General features: G+C 41.4%; 1 protein-coding gene across 2 annotated transcripts; it reads left to right on the top strand.

Annotated features, from left to right (window-relative positions):
- Positions 1-2,581: 2,581 nt before the first annotated feature.
- CCT8 (chaperonin containing TCP1 subunit 8) lies at positions 2,582-19,319 on the top strand. Of its 2 annotated transcripts, none has more exons than XM_081326999.1 (15): positions 2,582-2,781; positions 6,251-6,341; positions 6,659-6,738; positions 10,810-10,959; positions 11,278-11,458; positions 11,825-11,886; positions 12,757-12,894; positions 14,109-14,287; positions 14,907-14,973; positions 15,053-15,140; positions 15,904-16,019; positions 17,065-17,136; positions 17,216-17,380; positions 17,916-18,035; positions 19,122-19,319. In XM_081326999.1, the coding sequence occupies exons 1-15, from the start codon at positions 2,722-2,724 to the stop codon at positions 19,197-19,199; spliced, it is 1,647 nt and encodes a 548-aa protein (XP_081183125.1). In that variant the 5' UTR covers positions 2,582-2,721; the 3' UTR covers positions 19,200-19,319. The 2 variants fall into 2 exon arrangements, with proteins under 2 accessions (XP_081183125.1, XP_081183126.1); XM_081327000.1 differs by lacking the exon at positions 19,122-19,319 and adding an exon at positions 18,304-19,111.
- Positions 19,320-22,753: the final 3,434 nt, after the last annotated feature.

Below are 22,753 nucleotides of genomic sequence, written 5' to 3'. Positions count from 1 at the left end.
TATCTACCTGCAAATGTATGAGAATAGAAGACCCATAAAGATAGGGTTACATACTTTGGCTGCCAGAATCCAAACTATGAGTAGGTGACTGCAAGACCTAATCCAACTGACCTTCAGTATTTTGTGGCCCAGATAAGGTAGCCCCCATTAATAAGAATTATCTTTCTACAGAAATTTCTCAATACCTTCCTGCTTTTAAAAAAGGATGGATATTCTGTACTCTGGTGTTTAAGAGCGGGGGTCCCCAACCCCTGGTCTGTGGACCAGCAAATAAGTGAAGCCCCATCCACAGGATGTAGGCAGAACATAAAACCATGTCCCTTCTGGTCCACGGGAAAACCTCTCTCTACTGAACTGGTCCCTGGTGCCCAAAAGATTGAGGGCCGCTGTTTTAGAGCGCTTAGCCAACAAAAAAGTAGCTTTGCAGAAAAATTGAATCTGCCAAATCTTAATTATGAGGTACCTAGCTTTTGTGAAGATGAAAATCAGCTACTTCCTTCTACATGAAACTAGGGAAGCTACTACTCCAAATATTGCTGAACTATAATTCCCAGAGATTCTGGCCCCCCGAGTGTAAAATTCCCCACCCCTATCCTATTTTTAACATGATCAGGGGAATGAATAACTGTGGGAAATAAATGTTGGAAATCTAATTTTGTGAATCATGTTTCAGTAATTTATTTCTGGAAAAATAACAGTGTACGCCTAGTGAGTTGATACAGAAATAGCAGATTACTTAAATGAACAATTCTAGATGCAAAATGTTTTTTTCTGATGCAGGAGCTGATTACACTGCAGAATTAATTGGTTTATCTTTACAAGACAGTTGAAAGCCTGTCACCAGAAGGGGCATAGGCCTTGTGGGAAGACATCACCCCCCCCCGAGAAAAAAATATTTTGGGAATATTAAAAGGCAGAATATTATATTTCCCCAAATGGCAGAAAAGTGGGCCCAGTTTTTCTTAAGAGCCCCAAGCAGAAACTAGGCAGAGGCCAGGTCTGTAGAAATGCAGATTTGATAATCCTATTCAGAAAGGTTGGAGCCAGGAAGGTAGGAGTTGATGAGATTAGAAAGACAAAGACCCCTAAAATCTACATACCCCCACCCAAACTCTAAAGACATGACCTTTAGGACATAATAATGTTGATGGAAAAGTCTTCATCATGGTTCAGTCCAAGCTGGGAATAAACAACATGGTGATTGCTTTAGAAAGAGGTTTGCAATTTATTGATCAGGAGAGCCAGACAGAAAGATGGCTCTGGAAGAAAAGAAAGGGAGCACACGTAGGGAGTGGGTTTTATACCCTTTGAGGCTCTTGAGTTTGTTTCCTGTTCCTGTTTGAGCCTTTGTATTTCCTGTGTCATGTACTTTGACCTGAATCTGAGTGTGCCCCTTTGGCATCTGTGGGTTAATCCTATTATGTCCTATCTTAGAGTTTGGGTGGGGTTTGCAGATTTTAGGTGTCTTTGGCTTCTTAATCTTCTAGCTAGAGGCCTTCAACTTTCCTGAGTGGATTATTAATCTGCATTTCTATAGAGCTGGTTTCTACTTGGGAGAGGGAGACTTAGGGCTATTAAGAAAAACTGGGCATGCTTTTCTGCCTCTTTAAGATCCTTTGACAAAATATATTTTTCTGCCCTTTTAATATTTCCTTCTCTGGGGAGGGGCTGACTTTCCACAATAGAATTAATCCACCACCATCAATATACAAAAGGACATGCCCAAAAGCTCAGGTCAACATTCATGCCACAGGAACAGAAAACAACCTCAAACAGAAAAGTTATAAAACCCCACCACTCCCAACTACATGTGGTCAGCTTTCCCAGAACCACATTTCTATCTGCTCTTCAATAATAATAATAATAATAATAATAATAATAATAATAATAATAATAATAATAATAATAATAATAATAATAATAATAATAATAATAATAATAATAAGTTGGAAGGGACCTTGGAGGTCATCTAGTCCAACCTCCTGCTCAGGCAGGAAACCTTATACCATTTCAGGCAAATGGCTGTCCAGTCTCTTCTTAAAAACCTCCAGTGTTGGAGCATTCAATAAACTATAACCTTTCTAAAGCAGTCTCCATTTTGTTTATTCCTGGCTTGGATTGGACCCTGATGGAGATTTTTCTTTCAACAGCCTAAACCTAAAGGCTTTACTTGCATAGGCTGGAATTTGAAGGACAAAAGAACGTAAGAAAAAGAAACTACCCAACCTCACTAAGCAGTTACGTATAGATATTCCTGTCTCTTCATTATGAAGAATAACACTGTTTATATCTTTTTGAAAACTGCGTTTGGTATAATTATAATTGTATAAACATAGAATTAAACAATGCAATATATTTTTGAACTGGATATGGAAACTAAACTAATTCAAATAACACGATATTTAAATGATTGTGATGGGTGAAAAGAGGACGACGCCAGCACGCTTCACAGTAGACTCTTAGCGCCACTTCCCGCTCACCAGGCGGACAGCAGTTCTTCAAGTCCGAGGAGGAGGAAAAAAAAAATCCGTTGACTTGCCGTCCCACATGCTCCACCCCTCCCCTCCTTTCGTGTCAGCCATTTTGGGTAGCCGCGCCTCCTCCCTCTGCGCTTGCGTGTAAAGACACGGACCTAGCGTGAGTGGGCTGCGCGCGTCGCCTCAGCCACAAGCCACAGGGTCCGCAAGCGTTGGTGTCTCTGCTCGTGGCGAGAACGGGAAGATGGCGTTGCACGTTCCGAAGGCCCCTGGCTTTGCCCAGATGCTGAAGGAAGGAGCGAAGGTGAGCTGAGATCCTTGCGGGAAAGGCAGGGGGGCGGCGCTGGAAAAGCGAGCGGACGGAAGGTTCCAGAAGAGAAATCGCAGCCTGCGTTCTAGGCACCGGCACCACGCGCCGATCAAAGAGGCGGAGCTATTGGGCCTCCTCCTCGCCGTTACTACGGCTCGCGCGCTTGGGGAATTATTGAGGAATTATTAATATGGAGCTCGCTCCCGCTCAGGGGATTGTGCTGACTCCGTTTTCAGCTCCGAAACTGCAACAGCAACTCCCAAGGCGGCCTTTCCCGGCCTGGTGTTGCTGCCGTGTTTGGCGGACGCTAGCAGGTCGGAGAGATCTCACGGAGGAGGCCAAGCGATTTCGGCCAGTCTTTTTTAGCTCCTCCCTCCGCCGCCCCCCCCCCCGAGTTTTATCGTTGTACAATTGTATTTGTTTCAATTTTGGAGCGAATATTTAATTAAGAGTTAAGGAATTGCCGTGGGAAAAAAAACGCGTACGTGCTAATACGAGAGAGAAATCGCCAGAATAGGTGGCGGGACAGATTTAGCCCACTCAAGGTGATTGCTTGGTTGCGATTCTGGCTCAGTTGGACCAAAAATGGTGAAAAAGAACTCGGAAGAAACTCAGCAGGCCTCTTTTCGGAATTTCAGCCCCATTCTGTCACGCTGTGACAGAACTAGCCATATCAATTCTGTTTTGTATTGGTAGACTGACACATGGGTCTGGATATTATAATTTAAACTACATATATAACTAAGTAATGTATGCCTTGGTAAACATATACATAATTATATATCCTGCTTTTTTTAAATAATTGGGCTAATGCCTCCTTAAGTAACACCAGCTGCCTGCAATTAGTGCAGGTTCGCATCCCACCAGGCTGAAGGTTTTACTCAGCCTTCCATCCTTCCGAGGTAGGTAAAATGAGGACCCAGATTGTTGGGGGCAATTAAGCTGACTTTGTAATAATGCCGCTTGGGGTGTGTGTGAAAGCCCTAATAAGCAGGTATATACATAGAATGAAGGCTACTGCTAAGCTTGTAAGCCGCCCTGAGTCTTCGGAGAAGGGCGGGATATAAATGGAATTAAAATAAAAAAAATTAAAAAAAATTATGTTGCGTGGACTACATTTTGCAGTTTTAGAGTAGGAAAAGGAAACATGAGACATAAATTCAGTTGAATGAAGTGAGATCCTTCAGACCTTACAGGGGGCCACTACTACTTCATTTGTACAGAAATGAACAGCAGCAAAGTTTTAAAAAAATGACACATTTGTGAAATATGCGTTGTGCAAAAATTCTGAAAAATGGAAACTTACCTAGATTTGGACAGATTAGTAAAGATGTGGATATAATATGGCAAGATTACCATTATGCTTTATAAAACTTTTGTGATGGAGTCATTCTTGAAATATTACTGTACCTTTTACTACTATACTTACAATTGTGTATAAATTTAAATTCTTGAGTTCAAGATAATACATTTTCTTAATTTACATTTTTACCATTAAAAGTGCATTTGTGTATGCCTGTTACACCAATAAACACCTGTAAAACCTATTAAATTTTAGTGTGAAGATTTGGGTGATTAGTAACTATTGTCTCAAATTGCCCATTTGTTACTTCATCACTGCTACCTGGTCTTCAGTAAAATTCTGGCAGGAAAATGTGTAGACATATAATTTGCTGATTGAAAAAGGAACTGTATACATATGTGTATATAGTATGGTTATGTGTGTGTTGTGTATGTGTTCCACTTTGAGAGCGGGCAACTAAATTTTATTTTTGATGTGTGCTGTTGTGCCTTCAGTAAAAAAATGACAATAAAGGTTTATCTTATTTTATCTTATCTGAAGACACAATCATGGCAGCACAAGAATATTCTAGGCAAACATAATCATAGCTGCCAAGATTGAACATATTTCAAATGATAGAAAATGCTATGTAAAATCAAAAATGAAATTGTAGATTACCTATCAAAAGGTAATGAATCAAAATTGTCCATAAGGCATCCAAATTTTGAAATGCATTGGAATTAATATGGAGATTAAAGTTGAGTTTATTGTTAGCACTGGAATCACACAATTAAAAAGATATTTAAAAATTAAGAGGCATGTAAAGCACTTCTGGCCATTGTAAGACACCATGCTCCTCCCCCCCCCATAGTCACATGACTGCATCTCTGGTGCTTGCAACCAGTTACCAAATGTCGCACAATTGTGATTGTCTTTTGCAGTCTTCTCTGCCAGCTTCCTCGGAAACTCTAAGGAAACTCTAAGGAAGCAGGCGGGGGAAAAATTGTAAGAAGAGGGGACAGAAGAGACATGACATCCTTCAGTGGACTGCAGAAACCAAATTGAAATCTTAAGGATTTCAGCTTTGTTTTACCTTGATGAAGGATTTTGATCATGTGGCCATGGGGATGCTGCAGTGGTCATAAGTATGAAAAGACGTCACTTTTTCAGTGCTGTTGCAACTTCAAATGGTCTCTGAATGGTTGTAAGTTGAGGACCACATGTATTTGAAACTTCCTATATAATACAATAACATCTTGTTTCTTAAGACTCTTGTTTAGAACCCAAATTATTGGAAAATAGTCTGATATTTGTTGGACAAATAGACAGTATAAAGCGCTCTGAGAAACAATTGGGGATACACAACTTTTCCCTGCTTCTGTAAATTTAGCTGGAAGCTATGTAATAGAGACATAGTTTTATTATTTGCAACAATATTGGAAATTATGCAAAAGAAGTTTGGAAATCCTGTTCACTGGCAGAATATCTCTTGAAAAAGAGACAACATGACTATATTTAATGTTATGGGGGAAAGTAGCAGAAGAAAAACAGAGTTGCAAAACGTGACAGAATCAACTGAGCTAGGAAAGAAACATGTTCATTAAACATCTCTCCAGACTCAAAATTCTGCCAACACTAAATCCCATTGTTTCTGGTCAGGTTTTTCTGATTGCAACCCATACTCTGTTTACCAGAGTACACAGAGATACACAGGTACACAAATATTTACAGAGGCAGTACAAGGGAAGGACAAAAATATGCAGAAGTAATATGTTCTACACCTGGCACATCTAAGATGAATATGCACACAAAAATATCTAAATAGACTTTCGTGAGCACAGAGAATGATGCATTCTCATTAGCATTCTTTCAGACGCAACAATTATTTCATTGAACAGAATAAAATACAAAAGCCTACTGTGGTTGACGCTGAAAAATGGAGCTGTAAGAATATCAGAAATTTTGTTTTAAGATATTCCCCTCTTAGCCTTTTAAAAAAAGAAAACAAAAACCCTGCCAGAGCATTTAGTCCTTGCTTTTTGTCTTAAGATAGAATCACAAGTGGTAGAAGAATGGAAAATGAAGAGAAACTAAGGCACAAATACGTAATTTCCAGAGTTTTTATAAGTACTATATTTCATCTGATCATCTCTAATTCTGAGTTAAATTTTGTATGTCTAGCATTACTCTGGATTGGAAGAAGCTGTATTCCGAAACATTCAGGCATGTAAAGAACTTGCTCAGACAACCCGTACAGCCTATGGCCCAAATGGTAAGATGCTAATTTTTTTCTTTAAATATGTTTAATTCTATTTACCTAAATAGTTCCATTACTAGTATTAAAAATTAATTAGGATACTGTAAAGATTAAAATTGTTTTCTTATTTCTCAACTGCACTTTATTTTATTACATGAATTATTATTTTATTACATGAATAATATTCAACCCATTCAATATTTTGGGCAGCTCACATAAAAACCAAAACAAATCTAGAAATTACCTAGTCTATTTTGTTAATTACTTTGTTATCAAATTATCCTTAAGTATTTAATGTATTATTTGATATGTTTGGTTTTTGCTTGTTTTAGGGATGAACAAAATGGTTATTAATCACTTGGAAAAACTGTTTGTTACTAATGATGCTGCTACCATTTTAAGAGAATTGGAGGTAACTTATTGATACTCAAATTATCACTTATGATTACATTTTTAATACATTTAAGTGTACTTTATTTCTTCATGACTTTATTTGCTAATATCAGGCTTTTAGGGGGGGAAGGTACATTTTTCTGTGAAAGATCTTGAAGTAGTTAATACTATGTGCTGGTAGTCTGCGAGAGGGTCTGAAATTACTCTCAGTGAAGAACTGAAGTACCGTATATACTTGAGTATAAGCCGAATTTTTCAGCCCACTTTTTGGGCTGAAAAATCCACTTCGGCTTATACTCCAGTGAACAAAAAAAAAAAGAACTGTCCCTTTGTTCGGAACAGGCTGCTGAGAGAAGGGAGCGGCAGAGCCTTGCAGAGCTGGTAGAGGTGGCGGCAGTCCAGCGTTGTTTCTCCCCCTCGTGCGTGCGTGTGTGTGTGTCAGACCCACGGGAATGGCTGGTAGGGAAGCGGCATTCCGGCATTCCCCCCCTTCCTGTGTGTCGAGCCCACGGGGCTTGACACACAGAGAAACGCAAATGCCGGACTGCCGCCACCTTTACTACCCATTCCTGCGGGTCTGACACACACACACACACACACGCACGAGGGGGAGAAACAACGCGGCGGCAGTCCAGCGTTGTTTCTCCCCCTCGTGCGTGCGTGTGTGTGTCAGACCCACGGGAATGGCTGGTAGGGAAGCGGCATTCCGGCATTCCCCCCCTTCCTGTGTGTCGAGCCCACGGGGCTTGACACACAGAGAAACGCAAATGCCGGACTGCCGCCACCTTTACTAGCCATTCCTGCGGGTCTGACACACACACGCACGAGGGGGAGAAACAACGCTGGACTGCCGCCACCTCTGCCAGCCCTGCAAGCCTCTGCCGCCCCGGCTTTGGTGGTCGAGCTCTTCGGAGCCGGCAGAGAATCTCCCGCAGGAGGAGGTCGCGGCTTTCTCTCTTGCTTCGGACTGCAAGGATTTAAACTCCAGGAACAAATCCCGATGGAAGTTTTTTTAAAAAAATACTCCTCCGGGTCGGACAGGGGACCCAGGCTGAGGTCTAGGGGTAGTGGGGGGGGGCTCGCGGACATAGATGGGCTCAAGTGGAAGCCAAGCAGCCCTCCCGAATCTGGGCTTCTGGACGGAGCGGCCGGTGGTGCGTTTCAAAAAGCAGAAAAGTTGGATTTTGAACATTTCAGCAGCGCATCTGCACCCGCTGCTTTTAGAAAATACGAGGACCGGCAACTCCACTTCTCGGCTGATGCAGCGGGAGGCCCAGCCTCTCTTCAAACTCAGCGCCCGTGGCGGGGCTGGATCCGCCACCCGAAAGACTCGGGTGGCGCTTCCACGACGCAATCGAAGCGCTTCGCTCCGCACACGGAAGGAAAAAGGTCGGCCCTCCAGCCGCGACCCGTCCGGCGGGCGCTCCTGCTTTGCGGCTCTCGACGTTGCTGCCGGGAAGCCTCCGCAGTCGTGGAGGAGCGAAAGGCAGGGGCGGCACCTCCCCACGGCGGAGGCTCCCCGGCGTGTCCCTGCACCGGTCTCCCCCGCCGGCCGTGGGTCAAGCAGGCTACGCTTCCCTGGGCGCTGCAATGGCACCCGTCCTCCCCGGCGAGTCTTCACTACCTGGCCCCTGCAGAATCGCGGCGGCGCCCCCGGAGAAGCCGACCCCGAGGCTGCGGCCGATTTTTCCTTCTCCAGGCCTCTGCCGCCCAGAGCGTTGTTTCTCCCCCTTGTGCGTGTGTGTCAGACCCGCAAGAATGGCTAGTAAAGGTGGCGGCAGTCCGGCATTTGCGTTTCTCTGTGTGTCAAGCCCCGTGGGCTCGACACACAGGAAGGGGGGGAATGCCGGAATGCCGCTTCCCTACCAGCCATTCCCGTGGGTCTGACACACACACACGCACGCACGAGGGGGAGAAACAACGCTGGACTGCCGCCGCGTTGTTTCTCCCCCTCGTGTGTGTGTGTGTGTGTGTGTGTGTGTCAGACCCGCAGGAATGGCTAGTAAAGGTGGCGGCAGTCCGGCATTTGCGTTTCTCTGTGTGTCAAGCCCCGTGGGCTCGACACACAGGAAGGGGGGGAATGCCGGAATGCCGCTTCCCTACCAGCCATTCCCGTGAGTCTGACACACACACGCACGCACGAGGGGGAGAAACAACGCTGGACTGCCGCCGCGTTGTTTCTCCCCCTCGTGCGTGTGTGTGTGTGTGTGTGTGTGTGTGTGTGTCAGACCCGCAGGAATGGGTAGTAAAGGTGGCGGCAGTCCGGCATTTGCGTTTCTCTGTGTGTCAAGCCCCGTGGGCTCGACACACAGGAAGGGGGGGAATGCCGGAATGCCGCTTCCCTACCAGCCATTCCCGTGGGTCTGACACACACGCACGCACGAGGGGGAGAAACAACACTGGACTGCCGCCGCGTTGTTTCTCCCCCTCGTGCGTGTGTGTGTGTGTGTGTCAGACCCGCAGGAATGGCTAGTAAAGGTGGCGGCAGTCCGGCATTTGCGTTTCTCTGTGTGTCAAGCCCCGTGGGCTCGACACACAGGAAGGGGGGGAATGCCGGAATGCCGCTTCCCTACCAGCCATTCCCGTGGGTCTGACACACACACGCACGCACGAGGGGGAGAAACAACGCTGGACTGCCGCCGCGTTGTTTCTCCCCCTCGTGCGTGTGTGTGTGTGTGTGTGTGTGTGTGTGTGTGTCAGACCCGCAGGAATGGGTAGTAAAGGTGGCGGCAGTCCGGCATTTGCGTTTCTCTGTGTGTCAAGCCCCGTGGGCTCGACACACAGGAAGGGGGGGAATGCCGGAATGCCGCTTCCCTACCAGCCATTCCCGTGGGTCTGACACACACGCACGCACGAGGGGGAGAAACAACACTGGACTGCCGCCGCATTGTTTCTCCCCCTCGTGCGTGTGTGTGTGTGTGTGTCAGACCCGCAGGAATGGCTAGTAAAGGTGGCGGCAGTCCGGCATTTGCGTTTCTCTGTGTGTCAAGCCCCGTGGGCTCGACACACAGGAAGGGGGGGAATGCCGGAATGCCGCTTCCCTACCAGCCATTCCCGTGGGTCTGACACACGCACGCACGAGGGGGAGAAACAACGCTGGACTGCCGCCGCGTTGTTTCTCCCCCTCGTGCGTGTGTGTGTGTGTGTGTGTGTCAGACCCGCAGGAATGGCTAGTAAAGGTGGCGGCAGTCCGGCATTTGCGTTTCTCTGTGTGTCAAGCCCCGTGGGCTTGACACACAGGAAGGGGGGGAATGCCGGAATGCCGCTTCCCTACCAGCCATTCCCGTGGGTCTGACACACACACGCACGCACGAGGGGGAGAAACAACGCTGGACTGCTGCCGCGTTGTTTCTCCCCCTCGTGCGTGTGTGTGTGTGTGTGTGTGTCAGACCCGCAGGAATGGCTAGTAAAGGTGGCGGCAGTCCGGCATTTGCGTTTCTCTGTGTCAAGCCCCGTGGGCCCGACACACAGGAGGGGCGGGGACGCCGCTTCCTTACCAGCCATTCCCGCAGGTCTGACACACGCATGCATGAGGGGGGGAAACGCCGGACTGCCGCCACCTCTACCAGCCGTTCCCGCAGGTCTCACACACACACACACACACGCACGAGGAGGGAAACAACGCTTGACTGCCGCCTCCCTAGCAGACCTTCCCTGCGGGATGTGCTGCCAGGAAGTCTGGCAGCCTGATGAGCGGACCCTGCGAACCGCGGCCGAGCCAGCTCCGGGATGCTGCCAGAGTCAACGAGCGGCTCGTCGTGGCACAGAATATAGATATGTTGCTAAGAAGGGGCCAAGCTTATACTTATACTCGGCTTATACTCGAGTCAATAACTTTTTCCAGTTTTTTGGGGGTAAAATGAGGGGTCTCGGCTTGTACTCGAGTCGGCTTATACTCAAGTATATACGGTAATAGAGATAGAAATATATGGCAAAAGCCAAGCTACATAACATTTTTGTCCCATAAAAACTTAGGAATAGTAACTAATATATTGAATATGTATTATAATGAAATTGCTTTTATTGATTGATTTTTAATTAAATTTTAATATGTGTTCAATGGTTACTTCTAATATAAAATATTGGATAGGTTCAGCATCCGGCGGCAAAAATGGTTGTCATGGCTTCTCATATGCAAGAACAAGAAGTTGGTGATGGGACAAATTTTGTTCTTGTTTTTGCTGGTGCTCTTCTTGAACACGCTGAAGAACTTTTAAGAATGGGACTTTCTGTTTCAGAGGTATGGGCATTCTGTTAGATTATTGCATTTCCAAAACTATTCCATTTCTAGGTCATATTAGTCTGACTCTTATGGTTTATTAAATATGAAATTTGTTAAGTTTATTGGGGCTAATTTCCAAACAAAGATATGGTTGTAGCTTCTGTCTTATTTTTTTAGTAATTTAAAAAAATAATTTGAAAAATAATGCCTTCTAATGCTGCCCTTACAAAGTAGAAGACCTATTAATTTGTAATGTATGTGGTACTCCGACAGACATCAAACCTCTATGCATATTTATGTGTTACAATACAGGCATTTGCCTATATTTAATTGTAGGTGATTGAAGGCTATGAAAAAGCTTGTAAGAAAGCATTGGAAATTCTGCCTGACCTTGTGTGCTGCTCTGCAAAAAATCTTCGGGATGTTGGAGAAGTGGCATCTCTGTTACAAACTTCAGTAATGAGTAAACAGTGTGGCAGTGAACGTTTTCTAACACAACTTATTGCTCAAGCATGTGGTAAGTAATGTTTAGTAGTGATCCACTTAATATATGTTTTGTTACTCTTTTAATATTCACATTACTGATATGATCTAGTAATACTTTTTTAGCATAAACAACCAATAGAAAATGATTTTCAATCTTGTCTTAACTCTAGGAATTCTTGTTTGTGAAAGTTTGGTTTTCAGATAAGACGTTTACCTCTGAATTGTTAGATCTGCAGCCTTCCATGTAATATGAAAACAATATACTTTTCATATTAAAGGATATTTTCAATTAATCAATTTTAATGTTTATTCCAAATTAGCATATAATTTAAAGTAGAAAAATAGAGATCTGAAAGCTAACAGATTTTCCTAAAATTATGTTTTAATTCTTTCACAGTATCCATTTTTCCTGAATCGGGTCACTTCAATGTTGATAACCTCAGAGTATGCAAAATTTTAGTAAGTTGTGATATTTCTATTTAGTAATACATAATGCAGATGTTCCTAAACTTTCTTAGGACCCTTAGTGCCTCAGGTAACTACTACTAGAAAAAAACAATAGCTCTGTTTATTAAATAGGTGTAAATTTAAAATATAGATTATCTTCATGAATTAAATATAAAATATGTAATGCGGAGTATGAGAACTATGGAGAGGCAAATAGTTTGTTTCCAGCTCCTTGCGACTTACAGGAATACTTTGAGAAGTTTTAATCCTAACACTAAACAAAATTCATTATCCAGTGTTGGTTTTATTTTTAAATTGTGTTATTAAAATTGATATCATACATTGGAAAGAATGCGATGAAACAGTTTCTTAAGGATCTTCAGGAGTTACTGTCCCTATTTTTAAAAAAAATTGGTATCAAATATTTGAAACTCGACAAATTATATATTGGATGATGATGATGATGATGATAACTTTTTTGTCACTTTGAATGTACACCAATCGGCATACATCAAAATGAAATTTCGTTGCATACAGCTCTCAAAGGGTCACCACCTCCGATATATACTCCTTGTTCGGAGCCCGCTCAAATTTCACATTATCCATTTTAGTCTCTAGGGAGTGAACGATGGCAAACAGGACAGATGGAAATGGGGCTCCATGTGGATTAGCCCTCGAATGATATATGACAGAAAAAGACAGTTCTGAATCAGCAGTCTATATTTTGTGTGGTTAAATGAGCCTGATTTGGAAAAAGGAACATATGAAATGATCCTATTTGAGCATGTATTCCTAAATAAATAAATACATTCATTTATTCAAAATGTAGGATTAAAGCATCATTTTAATCAATTGGTGTGATTGTTATTTGTATTTTTTCAGGGTTCTGGTGTTAATGCATCCACTGTATTGCATGGCATGGTATTTAAAAAAGAAACTGAGGGTGATGTTACTTCTGTCAAAGATGCTAAAATAGCTGTCTATTCTTGTCCTTTTGATGGCACGTTAACAGAAACTAAGGTATGTTACGATTAACTTTGGGTAGTAATTAATTTTTGAGTTTGATTGGAAAAGCTTTCATAATAGTTTATACATTCTGGATCTCAAGTTTACTAAAAGGACAACATAGAAAAGAGGAAAGCAAGAACATTCAAGTAATAATTTTTAAAAGTTCTCAGGTTTATATAACAACCGATTATATAAAGAAAGCATAACTTTATTATGTGCTCGTATAGTGCAAGAAGTAATTGGCCTTTGATTATTACCAACCGGAGTAGAAGTATTTCCATAAGCTAAGGAGCTAAAAGCTAAAAGTAACTTAGATAGTCCTTTCTTAGGAAGTGCCTCATTCAGTGACTGATGGTAATAATCAAAAACCATTGTGATGGTGTTGAAAAACTAATTTTAAGAACAATGCCCACATTTATGATTCACAGTGAGACCATACCCAGATGTATTGAGCAGCTTGATTATTTTGTATCATTGCCACATTTTCTATGTATCTTTTCTCTTATAAAATGTTAAGTTCATTACTGATCAACCAACACTTGACTACTCTTAAATTTAAGTAACAAAACAGGTCGTGCTAATAATCTTTAGGGAAGAACCACTCTGTGTTCTTTATCTTTGTGCCTATTTAATTACTTTGATAAATCCCATCTCTTAAATTATCAAGAGAATGGATTAAAGGCTTTAGGGTTATTGCACGTTATTACAGCTGCTATTCATATAGTATTTCTGGAATATCTTATTTCCTAGTTTTCTTTTGAAATAACTAAAAGATTGAAAGGTAGTCCTTGATTTCTGCCCACAGTTGGGACCAGAATTTGTCATAACTTGGTTCAGTTTTAAATTTTATTACCATTTTTACCGCATTCATTAACTAAATAATCCAGTTCTTAAGTGACTCTGCTTTCCCCAGCTGATGTTGCTTGTGGGAAACTGGCTGAAAAGGTTGCCAATTGTGATCATGTGACCGCAGAAAGCTGCAAGGAGTTATAAATGTGAATCTGCTTCCAAGGGCCCAAATTGCAATCATGTGATCACAGGAGTAGTGCAAGGGTCATATCTTTGAGGACAGGTCATAAATCACTTTGAATTGTCATTGAATGAGGGCTACCTGTAATAAATTCTATCCAAGAACAGGAAATAAATAAATTTAATTGTTTTTGGTAAGGCAAACAATTCAGTATACAAGTTTTATAAACGCTAGGGGAAATGCTTTATTCTTGCAGGGCACTGTACTGATAAAAAACGCTGAAGAGCTGATGAACTTCAGTAAAGGAGAAGAGAATTTAATGGAGCTACAGGTCAAAGCTATTGCTGACACTGGTGCAAATGTAGTAGTTTCAGGTGGAAAAGTGGCAGACATGGCCCTACATTATGCAAACAAATACAATCTTATGTTAATCCGGTAAGTTTGCTAAAATGAAAAATCTAAATTTTCCATTTAGTTAAAATGGCACTTAAAAAAACTCATTGCCTTATGATTTCAAGTTACAATACAGATGTGACTTAATTTCAAATGTTGGGCTTTAAATTTTTTTTAATCACTTTATAACATACAAAATCAGAGTAGAGGGTCATGACTTGGAAGAATCATATCCTTTCTTCGGTACCACTTTCTTATTTTCTTATTTAAAATGGTATTTCCTATTCACCTTTGGAAGTAAAGTTTGATGTTCCATTTTCAATTAACTTGATATAAGATTTCTTAGATAATTGAAATACAGATTATAAAGGAATATGCATGCTCTTGCAAAATGAACAGAATTATACTTATTCGGTGCTTGTCATGTACGTTTGGAAAACTTTGATTAACATTACATAACAAATAGTGTGGAAAAGTATTTCTTTATATCATGAGATTCCAGTTTGAACATAGGAAGGTGATGAGATAGGATAAATTTATGATAGAAATCTTGTTTATTATCCATAAAATGAACATAAGCATTCCAGATAAGTTTTATTCTCTAATAAGAATTTTTAAATTATAAAGAGTTTCCTTCTTGAAATATTTATATATTTTAAAGGCTGAATTCCAAATGGGACCTCAGGAGATTATGTAAAACAGTTGGTGCTACAGCTCTGCCCAGACTGGTATGTAATCAGCAATAACGGCTATTTCTATTGTGATAATAATTCTCAACATAACGATAGTTTTTCTTTATTCTCATAGATTCCACCTAATTTAGAAGAAATGGGCCACTGCAATAGTGTCTATTTATCGGAAGTTGGGGAAACACAAGTTGTCGTGTTTAAACATGGTATATTGCTTTTTTTTTAGTATACCAGATTTTTTCCCCTTAGAAGTAGTCCTTTATTTATGATCATAATTGGGACTATAATTTCCTTTGATAAGGCAGATGTTAAGTGAGATGTGCCTGTTTTTATGATTTTTTGTTTCTTTGTTTTTAAACAAATCACTGCAGTTATTAAGCGAATCTGGCTTCCCCCATTGACTTTGCTTCTTAGAAGCCATCTGGGAAGGTCACAAATAGCAATCACTAAGCCTGGAATGTTGCAGCAATTGCAAGTACATGATGGTTGCCAAGTACCTGAATTTTGATCAACTTACTTTTGGGATACTGCATCAGTCATATGAGAACTGTTCCTAAGTCACTATGTTCAGTGCTGTTGGCAACCTTTTTTTTTAATTCCATTTATATCCCACCCTTCTCCGAAGACTCAGGGCGGCTTACAAGCTTAGCAGTAGCCTTCATTCTATGTATATGCCTGATTAGGGCTTTCACACATCCCCAAGCGGCATTATTACAAAGTCAGCTTAATTGCCCCCAACAATCTGGGTCCTCATTTTACCTACCTCGGAAAGGATGGAAGGCTGAGTCAACCTTGAGCCTGGTGGGATGCGAACCTGCACTAATTGCAGGCAGCTGGTGTTACTTAAGGAGGCATTAGCCCACTGCTCCACCAAGGCTCTTTGAATGGTTGCTAAATGAATGTTTGTAATTTGAGGACTAACTGATATTTACATTTGTAAAATAATGTTTATTGGGCTTTTTATTGCAGAAAAGGAAGATGGAGCTATTTCAACAATAGTAATTCGTGGTTCCACAGACAATCTAATGGATGATGTAGAAAGAGCAGTTGATGATGGTGTAAATACTTTCAAAGTACTGACTCGGGTGAGTAAAGCCTTGGGGATCTACCATGTTTTTCCAAAAATAAGCCCTAGATTAGGGTTGTCAAACTCCCAGCCCGCAGGCCAGATGTGTCACACTGAAACCGCGCCAACCCCATTGCCAGCAGTGGGAGAAAAGTTGGGATATTTCGCAACACGTGACGTGAGTTTGACACCCCTGCCCTAACCCAAAAATAAGCCCTAGTTTTGGGGCGAGGCACACACCTAAAAATCAAGCTACAGTGGGGATGGAGGTGCCTCATGCGACCCACACTGCGCCGGTGCTGCTGCTCACAGGAGGCTGCACAGCACTTTTGAACCGATGCCGCTTGTGGCCACATGCTATGTGGCGCTGCTTGGGCCGGTGCTGCCACTCGTGGCAGGATGGTGCGCAGCACTTTGGGCTGGTGGTGCTGATTGCGGCAGGACGCTCATGTTGTGTCCGGTGGCAACCGATCGCTGTAGAAGTCAAGCAGCAGCATGACAGGTGTTGGGCGTGGGAGGCCTGGGTGCGGTGGTCCTAAGGTAAGACATCTCCCGAAAATAAAACCTGGTGCTTCTTTTGGAGACAAAAAAATAAGACTGGTCTTAGTTTTGGGGAGACATGATATAATTCGGGGTTATTATATAATGTTCATTTACAGAACTGTTAATATATTTGCTATGTTGTATATAATTAGTTGACTCACTTAAAAAGTCATGTTGGGAGTGATCAGTGGAAAAAGGAGAAGGGGCCACCCTAGTACCACTGGTTGGAAACTTATAAAGTATGACACCGGAGTGACCGTGGCAGATCTGAAGGAGGCGGTGCAAGACAGAGGGGCATGGGAGAGTGCTAATCCAGAGTGGCCGAGGGTAGGACACAACTGAATGGCTGACAAGGATATAATTGGCATATTATGATTGGCATTCACACAAATGCTTATCTCATTTGTATCAACTTTATTAAAATAATGCATTCATTGTATTTTTAGAATGTCTTTAGAAAACTTCTTTGAATTTTTCATGTTTCAGTTTCTTGGCATTTCATACATTTTACTTTTTTGTAGGATAAGCGCCTTGTCCCAGGGGGTGGTGCTACTGAGATAGAATTGGCAAAACAGATAACGTCATATGGAGAGGTATGCTACAAACATATTTTTCAGTCAGATTTCTTTTGTAATTCAATACAACTTAAAAGCAACCCCCATCTCTGTTCAGACTTGCCCAGGTCTTGATCAGTATGCAATCAAGAAATTTGCTGAAGCATTTGAAGCTATTCCCCGAGCTTTGGGAGAAAATTCTGGAATTAAAGCAAATGAGCTTATTTCAAAGCTATATGCAGTACATCAAGAAGGCAATAAAAATGTTGGATTTGATATTGAGGTAAGACTAGGTACAAATTCACCATAATCTAATGTACAAAATCTTAAATTCATTTCAGTATTTTTCTTAACATATTAAAAAGAGATGCCATTAACGTTTATAATAACGTTTAATAGGCTATAGCATTTTTCACGGGTGGTTATGTATAGGGGATGGGAGCATTAGGTATGTACATCATGTTGAATGAACAAAAATAAAGTGATAATATCCAAAAAAATATTAATTAAATAATGTATTAGATAATTAAGAGAGACAGTGATTATATCACCCAAGTTATTTTTCTTGGCATCAGTAATAGTATATCCTAGCAATTTTGAGGCACCTCCTTACTATATCAGAGGCAGACTGATTATGTTTCTATGATCATACTATAATGTCATTCTTTAATACAGATACAGTTAAGCATACAGATCTATAGTGCTAGTTCACCATTTGAGTGACATAGCAGATTTAGGGCCTGTAAATTAAGGTGGGAGAAATAATAGTTTGTAATCAGAGACAAAGACAGTTAATCATTCTAACTTAATTTTAATAGGCTGAAGCTGCAGCTGTGAAAGATATGTTGGAAGCAGGGGTATTAGATACCCATCTTGGAAAACACTGGGGTATCAAGCTGGCTACAAATGCTGCGGTAACAATATTGAGAGTTGATCAGGTGCGTTGGCATAATAGTATTTTCAGTTTTGTACAATATTGGAATACTATTCCAAAAGTTAATTGTAACATTAGATACATTTACAAAAATGTGTTTATATTTGAAGTCGTGTTTTTATGACCAACCTTAATGTATGTTAGTCTGCAGATACCTGTTGGGAGTATAGGTATTCATCTATACAAATAAAATAACCAAATTCTTAGTTATATAAGAATTACTTTTTTAATGAAACAGGTCAAAATGTGTATGTGATATAAAATTTCTATAGATTATTGTGGCCAAAACAGCAGGTGGTCCAAAAGCCCCTAAAGCATCAGATCACTGGGACAAGGATGACTGAAAAGATGCCCCTGAATAATAGTGTACAGTAAGATATGGCCTCATGTGTAATGTTGACAAGAGTGGAAACTTTGCATGAATGCCTTTTACGCTCTGCCTGAAATGGGTATGTTTTGCTTCCACACGCACATGTGTCTTGGCCACAGCACTAATACTCTGCTTGAAATGTTAATAAAATACAGCATCTTACATTAAAACCCTTTTTAAAGAATACTGAATTGATAGCACTAAACACATATGAGTTGATTGCCAAAAATGACCAAAGGATGAGTATTCACTTTGTGAAAGAAGTTGCCTGGTAGACTGACTGGGAGTATCATTATAACCAGTGTACTCAAATATACCTGAAAGTACCCTTGGTATTTAAATCTGTAGATACATCTGTTACTATTGAAGCCATTTTAATTTCCTATTCTATATAGATATAACCGTTCTGTATCAGACACCATTATGTTTTTAAAATAGCTTTGGGAACAAGAGGTTTCAGACACAATTGGTCATGAGAATGAGCTTTCACCTTACTGTTTCATGAAACCTGAGAAAATTGAAGACTCCTGACTGCTTCAAAAAGACACTAATATGTATGCAAAACCAAACACTTAATTTTTGTGTTTTCAAAATGCTTTTGTCAGTCTATCGTGGCATAAATACTTGTAATTAAAGTATTAATACACCTGCATATTTCTTCTGTTTGTAATCTTTAAGTATTGATAATTTGAAATATCTAAGTCTTAATTTCTTTTGTAGATTATCATGGCTAAACCAGCTGGTGGCCCTAAACCGCCATCAGGGAAGAAAGATTTGGATGATGACCAAAGCGACTGAAAAAAATTGAGCACATGTAGACGTGTATCTTGCCAAATGTGTTCCAGTTACCTTTAAATTATGAAACTAATCTGTAATGGAAGTTACCTTGAACCATTTCAATAAAAACAGTTTCAGTAAGCTGTCTTTTTGTCTGATTTAGAAGACATGGTTATTTAAAGGGTTGCCAGGCATGTGCAACTTGGGTAGGACTTTACTTAGTACTGCTACTAAATAAAGTACCCACACAAGGTAATTACTACCTATTACAGCCAGACCATTGAGGATAGAACTGTTCAAAGCATTCAAAATAGATGTTTTTCAGTGCACAGGACCATAATGAGGAAACTATTTTTCACAATGTAGAAGCAGATGAATCTTTTGTGAGAAATATGTGTATGTGATCCAGGTACAGCTTCTTAAACAAAGCTATACAAATATGGCTACTGTCAGGACCCACCCCAAACCACGTCTTAGGAAGACAAAAACTCTTGGAGTCAGTTCTAACCCAAAAGGAATCTTTACTAGGACATGTTTGGTTGTGGGAATACAAGACAGGACTTAGTATTGTTTTACAAATTGAAATTTTATAAAGGGTACACAGTTCAACCCCCCCCCCCTTCCCTCAACCCCATTTGGTCAGCCCCCACCCTTCTACTTCGTGTCAACCCTTTCGTGGGGGAAAAAAAGGAACTTCGAATCTTTATGGTTATTGCCTTCTTCCTCTCCCCCTCCCTTTTGATCCCCCTAGTTCAAAAGGTTTCCTTGGTCTTTGAAATAATCTAAGGCAGGCTGAATCCACATATGCTCCTCCTTCCTCAGGAGATGGCAGAATCCGTATGGGGGGGTGTGATAATGTTTTAAATATACATTTATGAATGTGATATAAATGGATTCTGACATCCCGCTCTCCTTAAAAGAAAGATGTCCATCTGTAGGGAAAGAAAGAAAAAACATATATAAATGTTAACTCGGTTTGTTCAGATATTCTGTATGAAATCTCTTAAGCAGCTTTGGTGCTTTAACGTGGTGTTTGCTGACCCATTCGTTTTCTGAGGAGGGGAGGTGTTTCCAAGCCACTAAATCTTGGGTCGTTCCATGATGTTTCCTGGAATCCAAAATTTCTTTCACCTCAAAATGCTGTTCCCCTTCCACCATGATGGGAGGTGGTGGTGGTGGGATTTTTGTTCCTAGGGGAGATTGTTGTTCTCTCTTTATTAGGCTGCAGTGAAAGATTGGGTGTATTTGTCTTAAGATTTTTAGGTAGTGCTAATTCAACTGTTACTGGGTTTATGATTCTTTTAATTGGAAAAGGTCCAATATATTTTGGTCCTAGTTTTTTGCAGGGTTGGAGTGATTTAAGGTATTTTGTGGACAGATATACCATCTCTCCCACTTTGAACGCTGTGGGATTGGCTCTTTTCCTGTCTGCCTGTGTTTTGTATGCTAGTCTAGCATCTGTTAACGCTTTTCTGACAATAGGCCAGGTGTATTGTAATTGAGCAATCCATTCCTTTAGTTCTGGAATTACCGGTTCTTTTGGGGTTAGTTCAGGTATGGGGTTGAAGCTTTGGCCTGCAGCTACTTGAAAAGGAGTGTAACCTGTGCTGGAGTGGACTGCATTATTATATGCCACTTCTGCGAAAGGCAGCAGGTCTGTCCATTTGTTCTGCTGAAAATGTAGATAACATCTTAAATATTGCTCAAGTACTGCGTTAGATCTCTCACATTGCCCGTTACCTTGAGGATGATGACTAGATGTCAATCCTTGGGTAGTTCCTAACAGGGATAAGAATTCCTTCCAAAATGCTGAGGTAAATTGCACCCCTCTGTCAGATATGATGCGTAGTGGTGCCCTGTGCAATCTGTAAATATGCTGTACAAAAAGTTTTGCTAATGCTTTTGTAGCTGGAATTTTTTGGCAAGGTATGAAATGAACTTGCTTAGAGAACAGATCTGTGACAGTCCAGACAATGGTGTTTCCGTTGCTTTCTGGTAGTTCTACGATAAAGTCCATGGCTATTTCTTTCCATGGGGCTGAGGGATTCGCCACCGGTTGTAACAGTCCTGGCGATTTCCCTTGCAACCTCTTAGCCATTGCGCAAATTTGACAACTGCTCACATAGCTATGTCTTTTTTCATAGATGGCCACCAAAATTGCCTTTTAGTTAAGTGTAATGTTTTTTAAAAACCAAAATGTCCTGCTGATTTTGTGTCATGGCACAGTTGCATGAAATTGATCCTCTGGGTGGTAGGTATGTATAACTTCTCACCCACCCAAGGTAACCCATCTTTAATTGTGCACACATGTCTATTTTTCTGGAACCATTCGTCGCTTTCCAAGGACTTTCGGAATTCTATTCCGGTTTGGCTATTTACTTCCGGCTTCATTTTTACTTGTGCCCTGGTGGTAACTGGTGCTGCCAGTTGTTCTGGTACAAGTGGTTTAAAGTCAGTTACTCGTGTGCTGTTATATTGGGGCATGCGAGATAATGCGTCTGCCAGGAAGTTCTTCCCCCCCCCCCGGCAAGTGTTTGAGTGAAATTGAATTCAGTGAAAGTGTTGGGACCAGCGGGCTTGCTTAGGAGTGAGTTTCCTGGGCATCGTTAGTGCTTCTAAGTTTTTGTGGTCTGTCCAGACCCGGAAAGGTACTTTATTCCCTTCCAAAAATTGTCGCCATGTTAATAACGACCACCTTAATGAGAACGCTCCCTTCTCCCATATTGGCCACTGTTGTTCTGTTTCTGTGAGTTTTCTGGATGTATATGCGCAAGGTTGCAATGTCCCCTCATCATTTTCCTGTAATAATACAGCCCCGACTGCTACATCGCTCACATCTGCCTGTATTACAAAAGGTTTGTCGGGATCTGGGTGTTTTAGTACAGGTTCAGCAGAAAAGAGTCTCTTTAGCCTCTCAAATGACATTCCATTGTCCATTTTAGAGGCTGGCTGGATTTCACAGGCCCCCACCCTCGTTTTTAACAAGTTTGTCAGGGGCATGGCTATTTGGCCAAATGCGGGGATGAATTGGCGGTAGAAATTTGCGAACCCCAGGAAACTTTGCAATTGCTTCCGTGTGCGGGGGGGGGTGCCCACTCTAATACTGCCCTGGCCTTCTCAGGGTCCATTTCGATGTCCTCTGAAGGTATGCGATATCCCAGGTAGTCAATTTTTTCCTGATGGAATTCACACTTCGATAATTTAGCATATAAGTGTCAGTTCGCAACTTTTTCAGGACTGTTCTGACTTGTTTGATATGTTCCTCTTTGGTCTCCGTGAAGATAAGAATGTCATCCAGGTAAACCAGGAGCCCCTTATATAGGTGCTCCCTTAGCACGTCATTAATTAATTGCATAAAGATTGCGGGGGGCCCTTGCAGTCCGAATGGCAATACTTTGAATTGGTAGCACCCCATTGGGCAGTTGAATGCAGTCTTCCGTTCATCTCCTTCCTTAATCCTAATACGGTAATATGCTTCCCTCAGATCTAGTTTAGTAAAAATCCTTCCTTTCGATAGGTGGGATAACATATCCTTCATTAGGGGTAGAGGGTACAGATTACATTCGCTAATTGTG

The sequence above is a fragment of the Vipera berus genome (genome assembly GCF_964194415.1).
Source record: "Vipera berus genome assembly, chromosome: 4".
In the NCBI taxonomy this organism is placed as follows: Eukaryota; Metazoa; Chordata; class Lepidosauria; order Squamata; family Viperidae; genus Vipera; species Vipera berus.
Note: the sequence above shows the minus strand (reverse complement) of the source record. Positions and strands in the feature narration are given on the sequence as shown.

What these genes read in the sequence shown, in the direction of transcription:
- CCT8 (XM_081326999.1), top strand. Translation starts at nt 2,722, where the DNA reads ATGGCGTTGCACGTTCCGAAGGCCCCTGGCTTTGCCCAGATGCTGAAG. An exon ending in TACAGCCTATGGCCCAAATG is followed by an intron (nt 6,342 to 6,658) that starts GTAAGATGCTAA and finishes TGCTTGTTTTAG; the next exon opens with GGATGAACAAAATGGTTATT. An exon ending in CCATTTTAAGAGAATTGGAG is followed by an intron (nt 6,739 to 10,809) that starts GTAACTTATTGA and finishes AATATTGGATAG; the next exon opens with GTTCAGCATCCGGCGGCAAA.